At 40.6% G+C, this 20,041-nt stretch overlaps 1 protein-coding gene across 5 annotated transcripts in view; it reads left to right on the top strand.

Annotated features, from left to right (window-relative positions):
* PIG-N (Phosphatidylinositol glycan anchor biosynthesis class N) overlaps positions 1 to 5,278 on the top strand; it is a 61,525-nt gene extending 56,247 nt beyond the window's left edge. For 3 of the 5 annotated variants that reach the window (XM_045736483.2, XM_045736482.2, XM_069326346.1), the window contains 3 exons: positions 2,467 to 2,562; positions 3,717 to 3,908; positions 4,686 to 5,166. In XM_045736483.2, the coding sequence (XP_045592439.1) occupies positions 2,467 to 2,562; positions 3,717 to 3,908; positions 4,686 to 4,952 (555 nt within the window). In that variant the 3' untranslated portion in view covers positions 4,953 to 5,166. Of the gene's footprint in view, positions 1 to 2,466; positions 2,563 to 3,716; positions 3,909 to 4,685 lie in introns of all 5 variants that reach the window. The other 2 variants (XM_045736480.2, XM_045736481.2) reach the window with 1 other exon arrangement.
* The last annotated feature ends 14,763 nt before the right edge of the window (positions 5,279 to 20,041 follow it).

Below are 20,041 nucleotides of genomic sequence, written 5' to 3'. Positions count from 1 at the left end.
ATACTGGCGTTATCCCTGACATACTAAAAACAGCAGAGATAGCACCACTCCATAAAGGAGGAAATAAGGCGGAGGCAAAAAATTACAGACCGATAGCACTAACATCGCACATCATAAAAATTTTTGAGAGAGTGCTAAGAAGTAAGATCACAAAATACATGGAATCACAGCATCTAGATAACCCCGGACAACATGGTTTCAGAACAGGGCGCTCTTGCCTGTCGCAGTTGCTGGACCACTATGATATGGCATTAGATGCTATGGAAGACAAACAAAACGCTGATGTAATTTACACAGATTTCGCAAAAGCCTTTGATAAATGTGACCATGGTGTTATTGCACATAAAATGCGTTCAAAAGGAATTACCGAGAAAATAGGCAGATGGATCTACAATTTCCTGACTACTGTAACAGAACCCAATGTGTAATAGTCAACAAAATAAAATCCAGCCCATCAACCGTGAAGAGCTCAGTCCCCCAGGGTACTGTGCTTGCTCCAGTACTTTTTCTCATCTTCATATCGGACATAGACCAGAACACAACCTATAGCACTGTATCATCCTTTGCAGATGACACTAGGATTTTCATGAGAGTTGGCAACATAGAGGACACGGCAAACCTCCAATCAGATGTAGATCAGGTCTTTCTATGGGCTACAGAAAATAATATGGTGTTTAACGAGGATAAGTTCCAGCTCATGCGCTACGGAAAAATTGAAAATATAAAAACAGAAACCACGTACAAAACTCAGGCAAATCATAACATAGAACAAAAAAGGCAATGTAAAGATTCTGGGTGTGCTCATGTCGGAAGACCTTACCTTTAACCACTGCACTGCGCAAAGCGCCTTTAGGCGCTCAGAGAGTTGTGCTTTTTGTTTTTTAATTTGGCTATATTTTAATGTTTTTTAATGTTTTCATTACTATTTGTGTTTTGAAATGGAAATAGTTGACTTTGGAAACATTTTGACATTAAATTTACCTGAACATTTGTAAAAATAACAAAAATATGTCCTTGACAATTGCACCAAGACGTTTTTGCCGAAAATAGGTGAGCAGTGCAAGGGTTAAAGAACACAATAAAGTAGCCGTCACAACTGCAAGAAAAATGACAGGTTGGATAACAAGAACTTTCCACACTAGAGATGCTATACTGATGATGATACTTTTCAAAACGCTTGTGCTCTCTAGAGTGGAGTACTGCTGCACAATGACAGCCCCTTTCAAAGCTGGAGAAATTGCTGACCTGGAGAGCGTGCAGAGATCCTTTACTGCTAGAATCCACTCAGTAAAACATCTAAATTACTGGGACCGACTAAAGAGCCTAAATCTGTACTCCCTTGAGCGCAGGCGGGAGAGATACATAATAATTTACACGTGGAAAATAATTGAGGGGCTGGTCCCAAACCTGCACACAGAAATAACAGCACATGAGGCCAGAAGGCATGGCAGGATGTGCAGAATACCCCCGTTGAAGAGCAGAGGTGCAACAGGTACTCTGAGAGAGAACTCTATCAACATCAGAGGCCCGAGACTGTTCAACACGCTTCCGCTACACATAAGGGGCATAACTGGCCGACCCCTCACAGTGTTCAAGAGAGAACTGGGTAAGCACCTCCAAAGGATACCTGATCAACCAGGCTGTGACTCATACGTCAGGCTGCGAGCAGCCGCGTCTAACAGCCTGGTTGATCAGTCCAGCAACCAGGAGGCCTGCTCGACGACCGGGCCGCGGGGACACTGAGCCCCGGAAGCACCTCAAGGTAACCTCAAGGTAACCTCCCCCTTCAGAGCAGGAAAGATTGCTGAAATAGAGGGAATACAGAGAACATGTACGGCACGCATAGACGCGATAAAGCACCTAAATTATTGGGATCATCTCAAAGCCCACCAAATGTACTCACTAGAAAGAAGACGAGAGAGATACCAAATAATATACACCTGGAAGATACTGGAGGGCCAAGTACCAAATCTACACAGTAAAATAACAACGTACTGGAGTGAACAATATGGAAGAAAATGCAGAATAGAACCAGTGAAGAGCAGAGGTGCCATAGGCACAATCAGAGAACACTGTATAAACATCAGAGGTCCCCGGTTGTTCAACACCCTCCCAGCAAGCATAAGAAATATTGCCGGAACAACCGTGGACATTTTCAAGAGGAAACTAGATTTATTCCTCCAAGGAGTGCCGGACCAACCGGGCTGTGGTGGGTATGTGGGCCTGCGGGCCGCTCCAAGCAACAGCCTGGTGGACCAAACTCTCACAAGTCAAACCTGGCCTCGGGCCGGGCTTGGGGAGTAGAACAACTCCCAGAAACCCATCAACCAGGTATCAACCAGGTACAATTGTCTGGTGATGTCTAGACCTGTCTGTGGGTAATGTATTGCTTTGCATTAGTGTGAAACTGAATGGCCAGCTCAGAATATTTTTTTTTATATCATTCTTTGCCCTTTTTTCCAACAGATTGCAATGCTCAAGTTTGCAACGTGGAGTAGAGAGAAGAGCGAAGGTGGAGAGAGAGTACTGGAGTGGTCAGATGTTCGACGTGCATACTTCTTTGTATCCTTTCTTATTTTAAATTTAGTGAGCTTGTGTTTTCGCTTATTCATCCCACTTCTTCACTGCCCTAATGTTTAACCCCCAAGATGCTAAGGGCTATTTGGCCTTTGTCACCCACAGGTGCATAAAAAAAAATTAAAACTTTTTTTCTTATAAACCTGTTAATTTGCGTTCCCTGATCACGGGAAAAATAATAAAAATATCGTAAGTGGCATATTTTGGCCTCAATAGGGCGCGGGAAGTCTGGCAAAAAAGAGGCACCGACTCAGCAAGCGTCGGAGTTCTGCTCTGCCCCAGTTGTCAGGTGGGAGTTGCCATGGCTGCAATCCCAGGGTAAACATGGGAGGATGAATCCCCCAGCACACTTAGAGCAGTCAATTACCGAGCAGCAAAAGACCAAGCAGAGGTAGACCCCAAGGTGACTTGTGGAAGATAACCCCAAGCCCCAGGGGCGGTACTTACAGGGCACTTAGGGAAGGCAACCCTAAGCACATGTAGCCCTAGTACCTGTGAAGATTACTTCCAGCTCACGCACCATCCTGAAGACAGCACTAGACACAAGGCATAGCACTGAAAACTAGAATCAGAAGTTGGAGTCACACGACCAAGCCTCAAACACATCAGCCGAGAACTGAAGGTGTGGCTAGCCCGCGTGAGGGGTCTGGGGCTCCCCCTTATCCCTTCCTGGGAGGGGGGAGCTGCGCAGACAACGGCGCAGCACGTGGTGACGTCATGCTCCTTTACTCATTTTTCTTTGAGGAGTTCTGTCCACTCGTTTGACTTTTCAGTAGTAGTTTCAACCAGAATAGGGGTTTGTTTTGGGATGCTTACCTTTCTGGGTGCCTGATTCAGTTGATGGCAGACATAGAATTCTCCAAATCACATGTGCAATTCTATTGACCATTGCCCCTCGTGCCTCTCTGAAGGGGCCAGGTTCTGGCTCATGGTCCCCGGTAGGCCTATGAACTCCATTCACACTGACTGATGCCAAAGTCAAATATATCCATATCAGCCTGGATAGCTCTGGGGAGCCAAAAGGGCTCCCCTGGAAAACAGTCTATTACTGTGTATATATATATATATGATTAAGCATGTATGTGGATAATATTTTATATTTTACATGAACTGTATTATGTCCTTAACGTAAGGTCCAGCTGTTCTTCATTGTGTTGGCGTTCTTTGGGACAGGAAACATAGCTAGTGTCAATAGCTTTGATCCAAGCTTCGTCTACTGCTTCATCACCATTTTCTCTCCTTTTATCATGGGTGGTTTGCTGCTTTTCAAGATCATCATCCCATTTCTGCTAGTTACCTGTTTTTTTCATGCTATCTGCACACTTATTGAGGTAAGCAAGGAGAGAAAACTGATTATTCATTTGTGGAATGTTTTAAACCTTACTCTTATCTTGTGCATTCAATTGTTATTTTATTTCAAGATGTGAATCAGTCGGCTAATGTGCTTTTATAGATAAAATACATAAAGTAAAAATGAGAAAGCATTTAGCTTGAAGAAAAGCAGGAATTGTACACTTTCTACAGCCTGCTGTCTCTCCAGTGTTGCTCTAAACTAGCTCCAACAAAATTGTCATCCACACTTCCATGAAAATAAACATTTCATTCATCTGGCCTGTATGGGTCTCAAACCGACGACCCCCATGCATATGAGTCTGAAGAGATCCATACAGCCCAGGTGAGTGGAATAGCTCCAACAAAGATTTTGTGTATTTGCTCCGTGACATTTGAATCGCTCATGATAATTCTATTATCATTAATAAATTAATGATAATTTATTATCATTAATAAATTAATGATAATTTATTATCATTAATTAAGTATATGACTTACACATTTCAAGATGATATAGCTGAGTATTGTAGTCAAATGAATAGCCAAGCTGCTGTGAATATCCAAACAAATGATGAAAGCTGTGCTGCCCTGATCACTCCAGAAAGTTACTTGAAGAAATTTATTTAAAATTTAGTTTGGCATTAAAAACAAAAAATAATCTTCCATTTTGCTTTGTCAGGTAGAACAAATTTTAAACATAGTATAGTATTACGTAGTGAGAATAAGAAGCACGTTAGAGTATGTAATTATATATATATATATATATTTGTTTGCAGATTCCTACCAGAGCACTATTCTACATGTTCCTGGTGATGTCAGACTTTATGGCCCTGCACTTCTTCTTTCTTATTAGGACAGAAGGGTCATGGCTGGATATTGGAACATCACTCAGCCATTATGTTATCTCCATGGCAACAACACTCTTCCTCATTCTCCTTCTCTTTATAGCAAAGGTTCTTACTACTTTTAATATTACAAAGGCACCGAAAGAGGGTGATTGTGTTCTGCCGAGAGTGTCGGTTAGTCGACCGCACCGGGACTAGCCAGTGGAAGTATTCCTCGGGAAGTGTTGTTTGACCGGGCTCAAAACCATTAGTTTTACGCCTCTATTTTTTCTAGCTCCTGTATCTCATTAGTGTTTCTTAATATTTATTGAACTATTTAATGTATAGAATGAAACATTAACAAATTTATAAACATTTTATCTTCTTTAAAATATAATATTGTAAATCTTGATCAATGAATCTCCTATATTTCCAGAGTTGTGTGACAGCTTTTACCTCATCATCAATTAATTATTAATGTAGTTGGAAAAGTGGCAGAATTTGTGCCTACACAGTTACTATAGTAATTAAATTAATCTGGTATCTCCTGTAGTTTTCTTATAGAATTAATTATAAAATATATTCAGGTATATAAGATAAATATTAAAGATCAATTATTTATTGACGTGTTTGCCCAAAAGGTGTCATTGAAGAACTTGTTAAGTCTCACTTACACTTGCCTACTCAACCATCCTCCTCATTCCTGCTGCCCCTTCTCTCCATCCTCTTTATGGCTGCTGCTCCTTCTCTCCATCCTCCTCATTCCTGCTGCCCATTCTCTCCATCCTCCTCATGCCTGCTGCCTCTTCTCTCCATCCTCCTCATGCCTGCTGCTCCTTCTCTCCATCCTCCTCATTCCTGCTGCCCCTTCTCTCCATCCTCTTTATGGCTGCTGCTCCTTCTCTCCATCCTCCTCATTCCTACTGCCCATTCTCTCCATCCTCCTCATGCCTGCTGCCTCTTCTCTCCATCCTCCTCATGCCTGCTGCCTCTTCTCTCCATCCTCCTCATGCCTGCTGCCCCTTCTCTTCATCCTCCTCATGCCTGCTGCTCCTTCTCTCCATCCTCCTCATTCCTGCTGCCCCTTCTCTCCATCCTCTTTATGGCTGCTGCTCCTTCTCTCCATCCTCCTCATTCCTGCTGCCCATTCTCTCCATCCTCCTCATGCCTGCTGCCTCTTCTCTCCATCCTCCTCATGCCTGCTGCCTCTTCTTTCCATCCTCCTCATGCCTGCTGCCTCTTCTCTTCATCCTCCTCATGCCTGCTGCCCCTTCTCCCCATCCTCCTCATGCCTGCTGCCTCTTCTCTCCATCCTCCTCATTCCTGCTGCCCCTTCTCTCCATCCTCTTTATGGCTGCTGCCCTTTCTCCCCATCCTCCTCATGCCTGCTGCCCCTTCTCCCCATCCTCCTCATGCCTGCTGCCTCTTCTCTCCATTATCCTCTCTTCCCTTTCCTTCTGTTATTTTTCATGTTGTAACCCTTATGTGCTGTTTTTGTCCCCTCTCCTCCAGACAAGTATTTTGATGGCAGCGCTTTATGATGGTTTATATGCTCTAAAGATGATTACCAATATTTATATCTAATTATTGTTGACTTTCACAATCCTCTCATGGCCCTGGAGTCTTTTTAACTCTTCATGTCCCAGAGTTGTCAAATCTAATATTGGCTCTTCCTCATCTTCAATAAATATAAAAGTCGAATTTTACTGAGTTTCCAGTCATATTAGTGTTGCCTCTAATGACTTTGTGGATGTCTAACTAGATAATGTATGGGCAACATAATATTAACGGCACTTAATGGTACAGAGACCCATCCCTTGCTACCAGACCTACATTGTTCCACACCTCATAGAAGTATCCATATAGGAAAATGAAATGAAAATAATCCTGACTGATGCCAGAAATCTAATATATCCCTATCAGCCTGGATAGTTCCGGGGAGCCTCCGGGTCTCACCCAGAAAATGGCATTTCATTACATTCAACGCTGGGTTTTTTTGCACAATTTTATACCTATCACAAATCTATCTACCGATAATTTATGCAATTCTGGACTTAAATTAATATTATCTGATTCACCACTCTTAATTAAAGAATGAATAATATTTCTTTAACAAATTTTACCAATAGTTTTGCATGAATTAGTCCAGGTCACAAGTCCAATGCATTGTTTGTTCACCTAAGAAATTGTAATCATTCGACTGGACTAATTCATGCTAAATTGCTGTGCAAATTTGTTAGTGAAAGAAATACTATTGAATCTTCTTTCATATACGTGATGAATTAGATAACATTAATATAACTCCAGGATTGTATAAATTATTGTAGATAGATTTGTGATGGGTATAAAATTGTGTAAAAAATGCATAAAGCTGCAGATGATTATTCCATAAAGAATGGGGGGGGGGGAACTGAAAGTGGCATATTTCCATCATGTCAATTCCATTATCTGATGTAATTTTCATTGCATTTTTCTTAGGGGGATACTTATGCACAACTGAATTATGTTTGTTATTCTTGCACCTTGCAAAATGTCCTGAATTTCAGTATTTGAAATTCCCCTCGATAATATCCTGTGAATCTAATACCGTTAACATCTATCGTCTTGTCTTTTTACTCTTGTACTGGCATCCTGAATGATATGGTTTCTGGTTTGGTTTCCCAGTGCTGGAGAAAGACTTATCAAGGTCCCCTTAAGTAAACAGTGAATATTTCCTAGGATGCAATCCACAACAGTTGTCTAACTTCTGGGTAACTAATTGCAATACCAGGTAAGTAATTATCAAAAGTAGGCACCAAGCTGTGATTGCTAGGTGAGAAAACAAAAAAATAATAATAAAATAAAGAGGCATCATATATAGGAAAATGCGCCCAAACACCTGTCGTCCTGGTGCGGGAATTAAACCCAAGGCCTTTCAAACGTAAGTAGAGTGTACTGTAACTTATTGTAATTTACTGTATATCATTCCATTCACTGAAGGTTAAAGTTAAATTCACAAAATACACTTTCATAATTTACTCTCAAAGGTTTTATTTACACCAAAATAATTTAAATTCTACAGTAATATAGGGAAGTATTACACAGTATCACACTGACACTATAATGAAAACTGTTAGTATGTAGTAGATTTTGTCAAAACCAAATTAATTTGCATTAATTTCTTAAGAAAAGTCTGTATTGCAGCCGAGTCGCATAAATTGCTGTACTTTGGGCTTGGTAAAGCAGTAGTTTGTACAAGCAGGATTTAGAAACCTCCTGCAAGCCTAGATAAAAACAAGTAAATTTTTTTTAATCTATACCAAAACCTGTAGTAACAATCCACTGTATCTTGTATACAGTATATACAAAACATATTGCAAGAGCATCCGAGTCTAAAACTCGCGTGCAATCCTAGTCATGACTGGCTTTTTTATACCGTAAATTAAGGTACACACATTACTTCTCTTAAGACATGTACAAGGTGGTATACATTAATTGACATAAGCTGTCTATATGGAACTCTATACCTAGTAACAACTTAACAAATCTGCTATGCAAATTGCAATACTGTACACTGACATGTGGGTTACCTAAAGAAACTTGGGTCGATATAACCTTCCACAGAAAATTTTCACTTTAATATTACCTTGCATTGCTTTGTTGCAAATACAACAATTCATAAATGTTGATACTGCACTTTTTAAATGCATTTTACTACATTACTGGTTAAAACATTTTTACAATATTAAATCTAGTTAACTCCAATCTATTACTATATAATCAATGACAACAGTTTTATATCTGTAACAAGTCAAAAACATGTTTAGTACCCATGCTATATGTATTTATGTAACCATGTGTGTGGCATAAATGTTTATTAAAGCACAATGCAGCCATAATAATAATTTTTTTAATTACTGTACTAGTATTCTGTTAAAGCATGCAAGATGTTTATAAAGTATTCTCATTCTAGCAACAATCAATATGTATACAATACTAGACTACACATATTAAACGTATAACATTCAACACATGACATGTACTGGTGTTGCAAGATTTCATATGCTACTACATATCACACCAGTGAAGATATTGGCATGATATGCAGTAGCATATCACATCATATGTGACTGCATATCATATCAGTGAAGCTACAACAGTTCAGTCAATAGTAGTCATTAATAAAAAATGTAAACAAACACTGGCATCATTACAGTATCCTAGGACCCATTTATGAGTCTCATTGCTGAGTCTGTACATTCCAAATTAAACAGTAGTGGGATAAAAATGAGATTTGAACAATATTCCAGAGGAAAAAAATTTATCGATGAAAAAGTGTAATACATCTCGGCAAAGACGATTCTTAGCTAAAGTGGGTTACCAAAGCTGTTGTGATTTATTATTATTATTATACAGTAAATGCTATAAAGTCAATGTTGCCAATAAGGGGGGATCATATGAAAGGGTAGGAAGAGGGTTTACAGCATTTAATATTGTGAAATATTTGTTTAGCAATAACCTCTGAAGGAGCTTCTGCTATGACCACCCCTCTAATCGGATAACTTCACCCTTAACATCTTACACGAGTCGTTATCAGCTCCCAGGAAGACCTAAGGCACCGGGGCTCTATATATTTTTCTCAAAGAGTGCACTGAAATTGCTAGTTCATAAGTCAAAATTTGCTTTGTAAATATTACATACAGAGCACCACTTGGTTTCCGAACCCCTTGGGGACGAGAACCGTCGGTTAACATGTAAGTTCGTATACGAGAAATAGAGGGGAAAAAATAAACTAGAAATGTAAAAAGAAATTTTTCCGAAAAATTTATGAAAAAACTCTAGGGAAAAAATCGTCAGGTTCATGGCGTAAATGCGACCGTGTTTTGTTTGTACTCATCAATAAGTGAAGTCCTGATCTGCTTTATAAAAGTCCTTAATTGTTCCTAACTGATTATTAAGACGTCTGGCAAACATCCTCTGGATGTTTCCTGCCAGCCTGCAGGAACATCCTGCCTAAAATATACGATGATGTACTGTACATTTAAGAAACAAATCTGGGTCACAGGTCTGTGGAGTGTGGTTAGGCTTACGGAGTCAGCCGGTCCCTCCCCCACCACCGACACACCTCCCCCTCTCCCCCCACCACCGACACACCTCCCCCTCTCCCCCCACCACCGACACACCTCCCCCTCTCCCCCCACCACCGACACACCTCCCCCTCTCCCCCCACCACCGACACACCACCCCCACCCCCCACCCCAAACCCATACACACACACACACACACACACACACACTCTCAAAGGTCACGTGGTTCACGGTTCACTTCAACACCCATATATCGCTTCTTGCCTGCCTGCCTGCCTGCCTGCCTCCTTCCCAGCCTGCCTCCTTCCCAGCCTGCCTCCTTCCCAGCCTGCCTCCTTCCCAGCCTGCCTCCTTCCCAGCCTGCCAGCCTGCCTCCTTCCCTGCCTGCCAGCCTGCCTCCTTCCCAGCCTGCCAGCCTGCCTCCTTCCCAGCCTGCCAGCCTGCCTCCTTCCCAGCCTGCCTCCTTCCCAGCCTGCCTGCCTGCCTCCTTCCCAGCCTGCCTGCCTGCCTTCCTCCTTCCCAGCCTGCCAGCCTGCTTCCTTCCCAGCCTGCCTCCTTCCCAGCCTGCCAGCCTGCTTCCTTCCCAGCCTGCCTCCTTCCCAGCCTGCCAGCCTGCTTCCTTCCCAGCCTGCCTGCCTGCCTCCTTCCCAGCCTGCCTCCTTCCCAGCCTGCCAGCCTGCTTCCTTCCCAGCCTGCCTCCTTCCCAGCCTGCCAGCCTGCCTCCTTCCCTGCCTGCCAGCCTGCCTCCTTCCCAGCCTGCCAGCCTGCCTCCTTCCCAGCCTGCCTCCTTCCCAGCCTGCCAGCCTGCTTCCTTCCCAGCCTGCCAGCCTGCCTCCTTCCCTGCCTGCCAGTCTGCCTCCTTCCCAGCCTGCCTCCTTCCCAGCCTGCCTGCCTGCCTCCCCAGCCTGCCTGCCTGCCTCCTTCCCAGCCTGCCAGCCTGCTTCCTTTCCAGCCAGCCTGCCTCCCTCCCTGCCATCATGCTAACGGGTAGTGTGTGTTAGGCTTATCTTCGGGAATGAGCCGGTCTCACCCCCACCACCAACAAACCACCCGCCCCCTACATCCCATCTCTCAAGGTCACGCGGTTCAACCGCGTGACTACCACTCACTCCCTGCCTGCAAGCTAGCCTGCCTGCCTGCCTGCCTGCCTGCCTGCCTGTGCCTGCCTGCCTGTGCCTGCCAGCCTGCCTGCCTGTGCCTGCCAGCCTGCCTTTCCCTCCCTAATTCTCACTACTTCCATCCCTTCCTGCCTACCTCCTAGCATCTCTCCCTACCTCCCCCTCCCTCTTAGCATCTCTCCCTACCTCTTAACATCTCTCCCTACCTCCCCCCCTCTCTCACTGATTCTCCCCCCCCCCCTCATTCATACTGCCTCCCACCTAAGCTCCATCGTCCATCCACCCACCACTGACGCAATGCGTGCATTTGGAGCCAACATGGTGCACAGATGTTTCTTGATTGTGCAGATATGTAAAACAAAAGCACAGAATGAACATTCCAGCCTTATGACAATTCAAAATAATAGGAATAATAGGCCGTGAATCTGTGAAGTCACAGTGGGCAAACTGGACCATCGCCCACCCACCACCACAAGCCGGCGTGACACTTGGCGGACCCCTTCCTACCCGAACTTTGTTCGGGTAGCATGACTCCCCAACCCCAATCGGGAAACTGGAAGTTTCGGATAACTAAAGTTCGGAAACCAAGTGGTGCTCTGTACCAATTTCCTTAAGTCCAACAGAGGAGTGAAAGTTTAGAATTAAACTAAAGGGTGATATAATCATCTGGCTGGTTTTGGAGAGCCTATACCCCAAGATTATATACCGGTGGCCCTGGAAAAACTAGCCAATTTCATCTACTGAAATACAAATTTCACATGTATATACACTGTGTACAGTATTTAGTCCACATTTATAATTAAAGCTATTCGTAAATAGGTTAAATAAAAATGTCACATTACCAAATAAAATGGTAGTGTACCAAACCCTTCACAAAATGTCCCTTGCAAAACCAGTCTTCAATTGTAATAACCATTTCTAATCATTTTCATTAATATTTTTTAATCACAGCATTGTATACAACTTAATGTTACAGTATTAGGTATTTGACGAAAGATTGGCACACATTTATAAAAGATAATATAAAAATGTACAAAACAAAAATAGAAACTTTGGGAAGCAGCATGGATCAACCCGTCCAACAAAGAACATCGCTTTTTGCTCGTATGCGTTAAGGCCAAAAATTGTCGTACTAGAAAATGGAAGCAGCTCACAAAAGCGACGTCCCGTTTTCTGTTTTGGGTCCTGTGGTAGGTAAGGAGAAGACTTTAAATTGACCATTTTCTTGACATTGGGTAACCTTAGGAGGACAGGCTGAATGGATATCTGTTAAGAGTGTGGGCAGCATATGGTTACTGAGCTACTATTAAACCTGCCTGTACCTTACATTTAAATTACGGAAAAACAAAAATTAAGTACCATCTCCCCACTGATTTAAATTTACGTGAGGCTTACCAGAAGACTTTGATCAATAAAAGAAAAAGGTTTGAATAAGGATGGTAAAGAATAATGCAAGAAAAATTATACCTTTAATCTTGAAGCTTAAATATTAATACTGTAGTATATACATATATATGGTGTACCATCCAATCAATTTAACTAAATTTTATACAAAAAAGCAATTTTATATTTGTGCCCATGCCATTTCTGACTAGACTGTTTACTTCAATAAACTTCAAGTTTCCAGAAGCAGTATAAACTTTTTAACATCAATTATGTGAATTAAATAGGCATCCTTAGCCAGTATAATATCAATACAGTTTATACTGGCTAGAAGATAAAATATCTAATAGACAGAACTATATAAAATTAGAATACTGTATAAAACTTTATAACTGTATACTGCAGTTGAGTTAGAAGATAAACGTATCTTCTAGTTGTATAGAACAACTAAATTGAGAAATGTGTTTTAACAATAGTTCTTAGTCTACACCCATATTTATACTGTCTAGACAATTCATAATCAACTGCATATCTAAATATATCATTCTAATTTAAACAGTAAATAAAGTACCTTTTAATGACAAATTTCTCATTGAGGGACATAGTACTGAAGATGGACTCGTGTGTGATTTTACATTACTCGCATAACCCATCCTCGAGCTACATTCATTCCATCCAGCAGCCAACCCAAAAGAATACACACACACACACGTCACATTGTCATATGACAATATGGTGTTATGCACACACACACGTCATGTAACAGTATGACAGTGATGGGAAGATGGACACCACGAGCATAGCTTTCATCCTGTAACTACTGTTGGGTAATTACATACAGTACACAGAAAATCAAATGAGAAGACTTTTTTTTTATAATTAAAATAGTCCTAGTAACTATACATTATAAATGTTCCTATTGTAATTTTTTTCTTTAAAAAAGAAATAAGCACACACACCCCAAGGGTTTTAACTAACTTTATTAAAAAATGCAAAAGAAATTGTTTTATTTTTCCAAATATTTTTATGCTGATTTGTTGTTAGACTTTATTTTCTTATTAGAAATTTGTCATTAATCAAAGCACTTATAATGACCAAGATTTGAACGGTAACCAATTATTTGCTACAGATTGACCTCCACCGCCGTGCTCCCAGGTGTCTCCACAAAACTGTTCAGGATGTTGAATTTATACTTTGGATGCATTTGGCAAGTCATGCAAAATAAAAAACAAAATTCAACTGTATACATGTATCGCTGTGAGAGGGTTCATTAAATCATTACACCTAGTAACACAGGTAATGAAAATAAAATGTGAAAATTTCAGAAATTTTGTTTAATATAGGTATTTTAAGATAAATTATATTTACATTATTGTTCAAACTGGAACCTAAGTAAAATGTTACTTGGAATACAAAACATTGCTTTAGAAGCAATACTCAGTTTATTTTTCTCACAAAATTGTTACCAAGTTCTGTCTTCATTCACAAACTGCAAATAAGAAATAAAACTAAAGTTTGGTTGTAGGCATCTATCTGACCAAAATTTCTCAAGGTTCACATACAAAAATTACTATAATACAGAACATGAACTTTTGTGTAAAGTGAACACTATATAAATAACGTACATTAAAGCTTATACACTAACACACACACACATTACATAGTAATTACTAACTACATAACCATTATCACTGTGCTCCACACTTGAATATAACAATCATCACAAGGTCATATCTACCAACATACACTTAGAAACTAAGACTGGAGTGATTACAAAGTTTACAACAAAGTTTACAAAAGGCATACAACATTCATTTTCCTGCAGGGAAATTGAGTTTGAGAGTATAGTTACTGTAAAAAAAATAAAAAAGTGTCGCTGGCCTTCCAAATATGCGCAAAATTTAGATGCAAAAAGTTATACTGTAACTCCCAAAGTTATGGGTCTATGAATAAACTAGGGCAGGAAACCTTAGACCCAAGAACCTTGCACATATGTAAAAATGGTGTGAATCGCTCAGACACCGAGTTCAACAGTTTGTCTCAGTTGAAAATCCTGTTCATGGAGAAAAATATACAGGCATACCTCAGAATAAGAGTTTAATCCGTTCCTGGAGACGCCTCGCCTTCCGAAAACTCGCATTCCGAAGTTAATTTCCCCATAAGAAATAAAGGGAAATGAATTAATCCGTTCCTGACTACCCCAAAAACCCCACATCAAACTAAATTTTTATACCTAATTTACCTAATTCATCTAAATAAACCTACAAAACTGTGTTCCAGTTATTACTTACCTTGCTGTCGAGTGCTGTAGGCGTATGGAAGATGGTGAGGAGGGGGGAGGAGGAGAGGAGTTACTGTTTGGAAGGGGAGTCCCCTTCCATAATCACATCACATAACCCCATGCCTTGTAACACTATGGATACCACTTCTCTTTCTAAATTTTTCAAACCAGCCCCTGCTTGCCTTAAACTCTTTCTTATCTGCATCACTCGTTGCAGGGGTATTCTTTAGAAGGTCTTCGTGCAACACCCTGGCTTTCTCACAAATAATGGCCTCCGAAACACTATCACCCCTCAACTCCTTGTCGTGTATCCAAATTAATAACAACTTTTCCACTTCTTCAAGTATTTGTGGTCTTTGTGCCGTTAATGTTCTTACTCCTTTTGCCACTTTAGCACCCATAATCTTATTTTTCTTCTTAAGTATAGTGCATATTGTTGATGTGGCTTTGTTGTACTGCCTACAAAGTTCAACAACACGTGTACCGTTCTCATGCTTCCGAATGATCTCTTGTTTCTCCTCTATTGTCATCCTCACATGAGCTTTCTGGCCTTTATCCTTACCACTGGCTTTCTTGGGACCCATGGTGAGATATATAATAACAAATTGTATAGACAAATCACCAAAAATCCAACAAAACACTGAAAATCAGCGAGAAGAATTGATGTGGGGGTAGTCACTGAGCGCGAGACAATAATAAACTGAGGGGCGGAGGGGCGACGAACGCGCTAGGTCGGCTGTATGCGTATCAACAAACTCGCGTCCTAACTCGCCTCCCGAAGTAACCATCGCCTTCCGAGACAAATTTTTGGAGTAAATACACCTCGCCTTCCGAAAACCTCGCATACAGGGACAATCGCATTCCGAGGTACCACTGTAGGTAAATTTCTAGACAATATATATAGTAGTTCAAATTGATGTCATGCCATATGCAAGTTTTAATAAATATTGCTTGGCATTCGTACTTGAATATGTGAAAGTTGTAGTTGTATTTTTTAATGAAGGAAAAAAAACCACAAACAAAATATAGGGATAATTATAATGATTTAGGGGGATCTATATGAAGATTTTAGGGCTCTATCACTTACATAATCTGGTCCCTAATCATCAAAATAAAATAAAAAAGAAAATAGTCTGAAATCTGAGAAAAATCAACCAAAAAAAAATTAAGTCCCAAGTCCTGCCAGCTGTGACTCATTTATTTGTTGACCAATTTCATTCTAGTTTCACATAGTGATTGTTATGCATTCTCCATGATGTACAAGTTTTAATAAACAAAGGAGAAAAAACTGAAAACAAAAAAATGTGCCCCTCCCCTCACCCACAAAAAAAAGGGGGGGGGGAGCCTGACAGCTGAGTGGACAGCGTTTCGGATTCGTAGTCCTGAGGTTCCGGGTTCAATCCCCAGTGAAGGCTGAGACAAATGGGGGAAAAAAGTTTCTTTCACTCTAATGCCCCCTATTTAAGAAGAAAATAGGTACCTGGCAAGTTAGACAACTGCTACGGGCCGTTTCCTGGGGATGTGTAACAAAAAGGAGGCCTGGTCAAGGACCGGGCTGTGGGGATGCTAAGCCCCGAAATCATCTCAAGATAACCTCAAGAAGATAATCCCCCCCCCCCCCACCAAAAAAAAAAAATTGGACATTGGTAAAATTAACAGATATTAACATAGAGCAATATATTTATATGATATATAACAAAATAGAGCCTAATAACATACATACTCATTTTTAGTTGTTATTATGTATTACTGTACTCAGCAATGCTATAAAGACACCAGCTGCATATCCACTTTGTGGACACTTCTTACTACTATTGTTCTGTGTGTGTCAGACAGGTGCTTGCATCTCTCTATTACTGCATTATCCCTCAGTTCCCGTTAATAGGAGTTGTTCTCCTTATAATGTTCTTCTTTCTAAAAAAAAACATCTAAAATCCATTTCTGAAAATATTGGGATGAAACTTTCACGACACTGAAGCCAATAATTTGGAGATTTGTTTAACATTTTTAACCCTTAAACTGCGCAACATATCATATGCAGGGTTGAGTAACTTGCAATAAATTACGCATCGAGTCATATGACGCGATGGAGTACTATGCAAGATTTAAACAGCCTGCGGATACACAGGGTTCACCTCACCTTCATCAGGGCTCTTGTAAACAAACGCCATTTAAAAAAAAAAAAATCTGGGCCAAATTCCTGGGTGTAAGGGCCTCAGTAGTGAGTGAGCCACCAAGTCTAGCGCACGTAGCATGAGCTCACAGCACTGCTGACCAGCTTGTGACCACAGCATCGCCTAAAAATGCCATAATATATATGTAAATGCTATTATTTAGCGATGATAGTATTAGAGAAGACCCCTGACTGTGATAAAAATGACCAGGATTCTAATACAGTAATAGCAGGATTGTTGGTGATAATTAGCGCTGTAGTGGGAGGAGTAATCATGGTGGGGAGGGAGGTAGCATTATCTGCTGACTGTGTGTGACCACCTTTTACTGTCTGGACTCACTATACCAGCTTAGTTGTTTGCTATGGTGAACAATACATGCAGAGACATATATATAACACCTGTATATAGTATGAATAAAAGCAAGAACAGTATGGTGGGAGAAGAATGGTGGCGAATAAGGTGAGGCGAGGGAGGGAGCGAGTGACAGCCGGTGGCGGGCTGCCACTTCCTGCCACTGCCACTCAGCATACCAACTAAGTGGTTCGTTATGGTGAATACAAATGTAGATACTTATATATAACGTGTATATATAGTATAACAACAGCAAAAGGAGTGTGGGGGAGAAGCCATTTTGGTGAGGGAGGTGGCGACATTGGCATGATTTATCATGCTGGGTAGGGGTGGCCACTATGCTCTTTGGGCACTATACCGGCTTAGTTGAATAGTTATGGTGAACAAAACATGTAAATACTTATATATAATGTGTGTATATAGGGTAATAACACTACAAAGAGTATTGTTGGGGGTGAAATTTTAGTGCATCTGACCTTGAATGTGTGAGGGAGGCAGCCGCCAGCTGACTGTGTGTAGCGATGTCTCTTAGTGCCTGAACAAATTGTATCAGCTTAGTTTTACAGCTGTGGTGAACAAAACATGTACTTATATATAACATCTGTATATAGAGAATAAAAGCAAAAACAGTATGGTGGGAGGAGAATGTGGGCAAGTGAGGTGTTGAGGGAGCGAGTGACAGCGAGTAGCTGGCTGGTGTGTTGCGGTCCCTCCTCGTTGCTTTTTGACTCATAATACCTACTTAGTGGTTCATTGTAGTTAACAAAACATGCAGATACTTATATATAACCTGTGTATATAGTGTAATAACCGACAAAGTATTTGTTCACTGTTTGATGAACATAATAATTGAATCAACAATATGCTTTGAGTACAGCGATGATTCACACATTTTATTATATAAATACGGTATATCACACTACACACTGTTGAATAATATTAGAGCAAAAAAAATGAAGAAAAATCAATCAGAGACATTGAAATAACTAGGTAATTATCTCTTTGTGGCAACTCCTGCCTGACAGCAGGGAGCAACAGATCGTCTGGGACACACGCTGAGTCAGCGCCTGTTTTTTGCCAGATTTCCCCGCCCTATAGTGGGCAAAATATGCCACTAACGATTTTTTTTATTATTTTTCCCAAGATCAGAGAACACAAGTTCTCTGCCTTTTGACTCGCAATATCAACTTAGTGGTTTGTTATGGTGAACAAAACATGCAGATACGTATATATATAACCTGCGTATATAGTGTAATAACCAACAAAGTATTTGTTTATTGTTTTCTGAACACAATAATTGAATCAATATGCACACCATAATTTTGAGTACAGCAATGATTCACACATTTTATTATATAAATACATCACACTACACACCATTGAATAATATTACAGCAAAAAAAAAAAACAAAGAAAAATCAGACATTGAAATAATTAGGTAATTATCTCTTTGTGGCCACTCCTGCCCAACAGCTGGGGCTGAGCATACCGCCTCGGACGCATGCCGAGTCAGCACCTCTTTTTTTTTTTTTGCCAGACTTCCCCACCCTATAGCGGCCAAAATATGCCACTTATAATCATTTTATTTTTCCTGTGATCAGGGAATGCAAATTAACAGGTTTAGAAGATTTTTTTTTTATGCATGTGGGTGACAATGGCCAAATAGCCCTTAGCAACACATGGGTTAAATGACACTGTAATGGATACTGCACATGCCATACCCACGAAGGTATTATCCAAGAATAGTAGGAACCAGTTTTATCACATACCCAAGTGGCTGGAAACTTTAGTGCGGGTCTCCAGATGGTGAGACATTACCCATTTGTAGGAGAACTTTACCCGTAGGTCTGGATGCCTAAAAAATGTCAACCTCATTAGTAATAGTTATAAGCTTTTTACTGTACTATAAGACATTTTAAATTAGAGATGCATTATTTTGAACATTTTCAAATAGAGAAAGAACCTTTTGAAACAAATATTAAAAATCTAAAAAGATATAGTACAATGCAAACAGCAGAAGTCTTAAATATGTCAGAATACAAACATGTGATGCAAAAATAAAAATATCCACACTTTTTCAGCTAAGTACCATAGTACTGTACTTCCATGGATGAAGCTATCCAATTTAAAATTAAGAATGTTGTCTCCACACACCAAATTTCTTGTTCACAATTCCCTCATGGTGAAGGGATGCATCAAATAGGCAGAGCAGACCATCCAGTATCCACAGCAAAACCTACAACCAGGTTGTGGTGGATATATGGGCCTGCGGGCCGCTCCAAGCAACAGCCTGTTGGACCAAGCTCTCAAGTCAAGTCTGGCCTCAGGCCGAGCTTGGGAAGTAAAAGAACTTCCAGAACCCCCATCAAGCAGGTAACAAAGCAGTAGAGGTTTAAGTGACCCACCATCTACCCACTAAGAAACAGTGCATTCCCATCACAAAAGTGAGAATGTGGTCATGATACAGTATATACTTTTTTTTCTTGTCTTACCATCGTCATTAGACCATGCATGTAATTTTCTCACCACTTGGCAATCTGCTACACTAATAATTCAACATAGAGGTATACAATTAAAAACTTTGACCCCTGCCCATGCAGATAAGAATATGGAAAAATCAATTACTGACAAGATGTTTTACAGTCATATTAGCATTACCTGAAAAAACAGTTACTATAATACAGTATATAAATATTTCGGCCCATCCTCCTGTTTTGGTAGTACTTACAGTAACGATGGGGACCATAGTACACATACTGTACTGACTTAGAACTAGGGTATACGAGCGTTTCAGCATGTTCTGTGGGGAAAGGGATAGGGGGTGGACGAGTGCATGGGCAAGGTTCTGTGGTGGGGTGGGTCCAATGTATGCTGGGTAGGGGTTGAGGGTGTATAACTAACTTCAAAGAAACATAAAAAATTTATATGGCAAGAA

Source organism: Procambarus clarkii, chromosome 18 (genome assembly GCF_040958095.1).
Source record: "Procambarus clarkii isolate CNS0578487 chromosome 18, FALCON_Pclarkii_2.0, whole genome shotgun sequence".
Lineage (NCBI taxonomy): Eukaryota > Metazoa > Arthropoda > Malacostraca > Decapoda > Cambaridae > Procambarus > Procambarus clarkii.
This window is presented reverse-complemented; position numbering and strand designations above follow the sequence as displayed.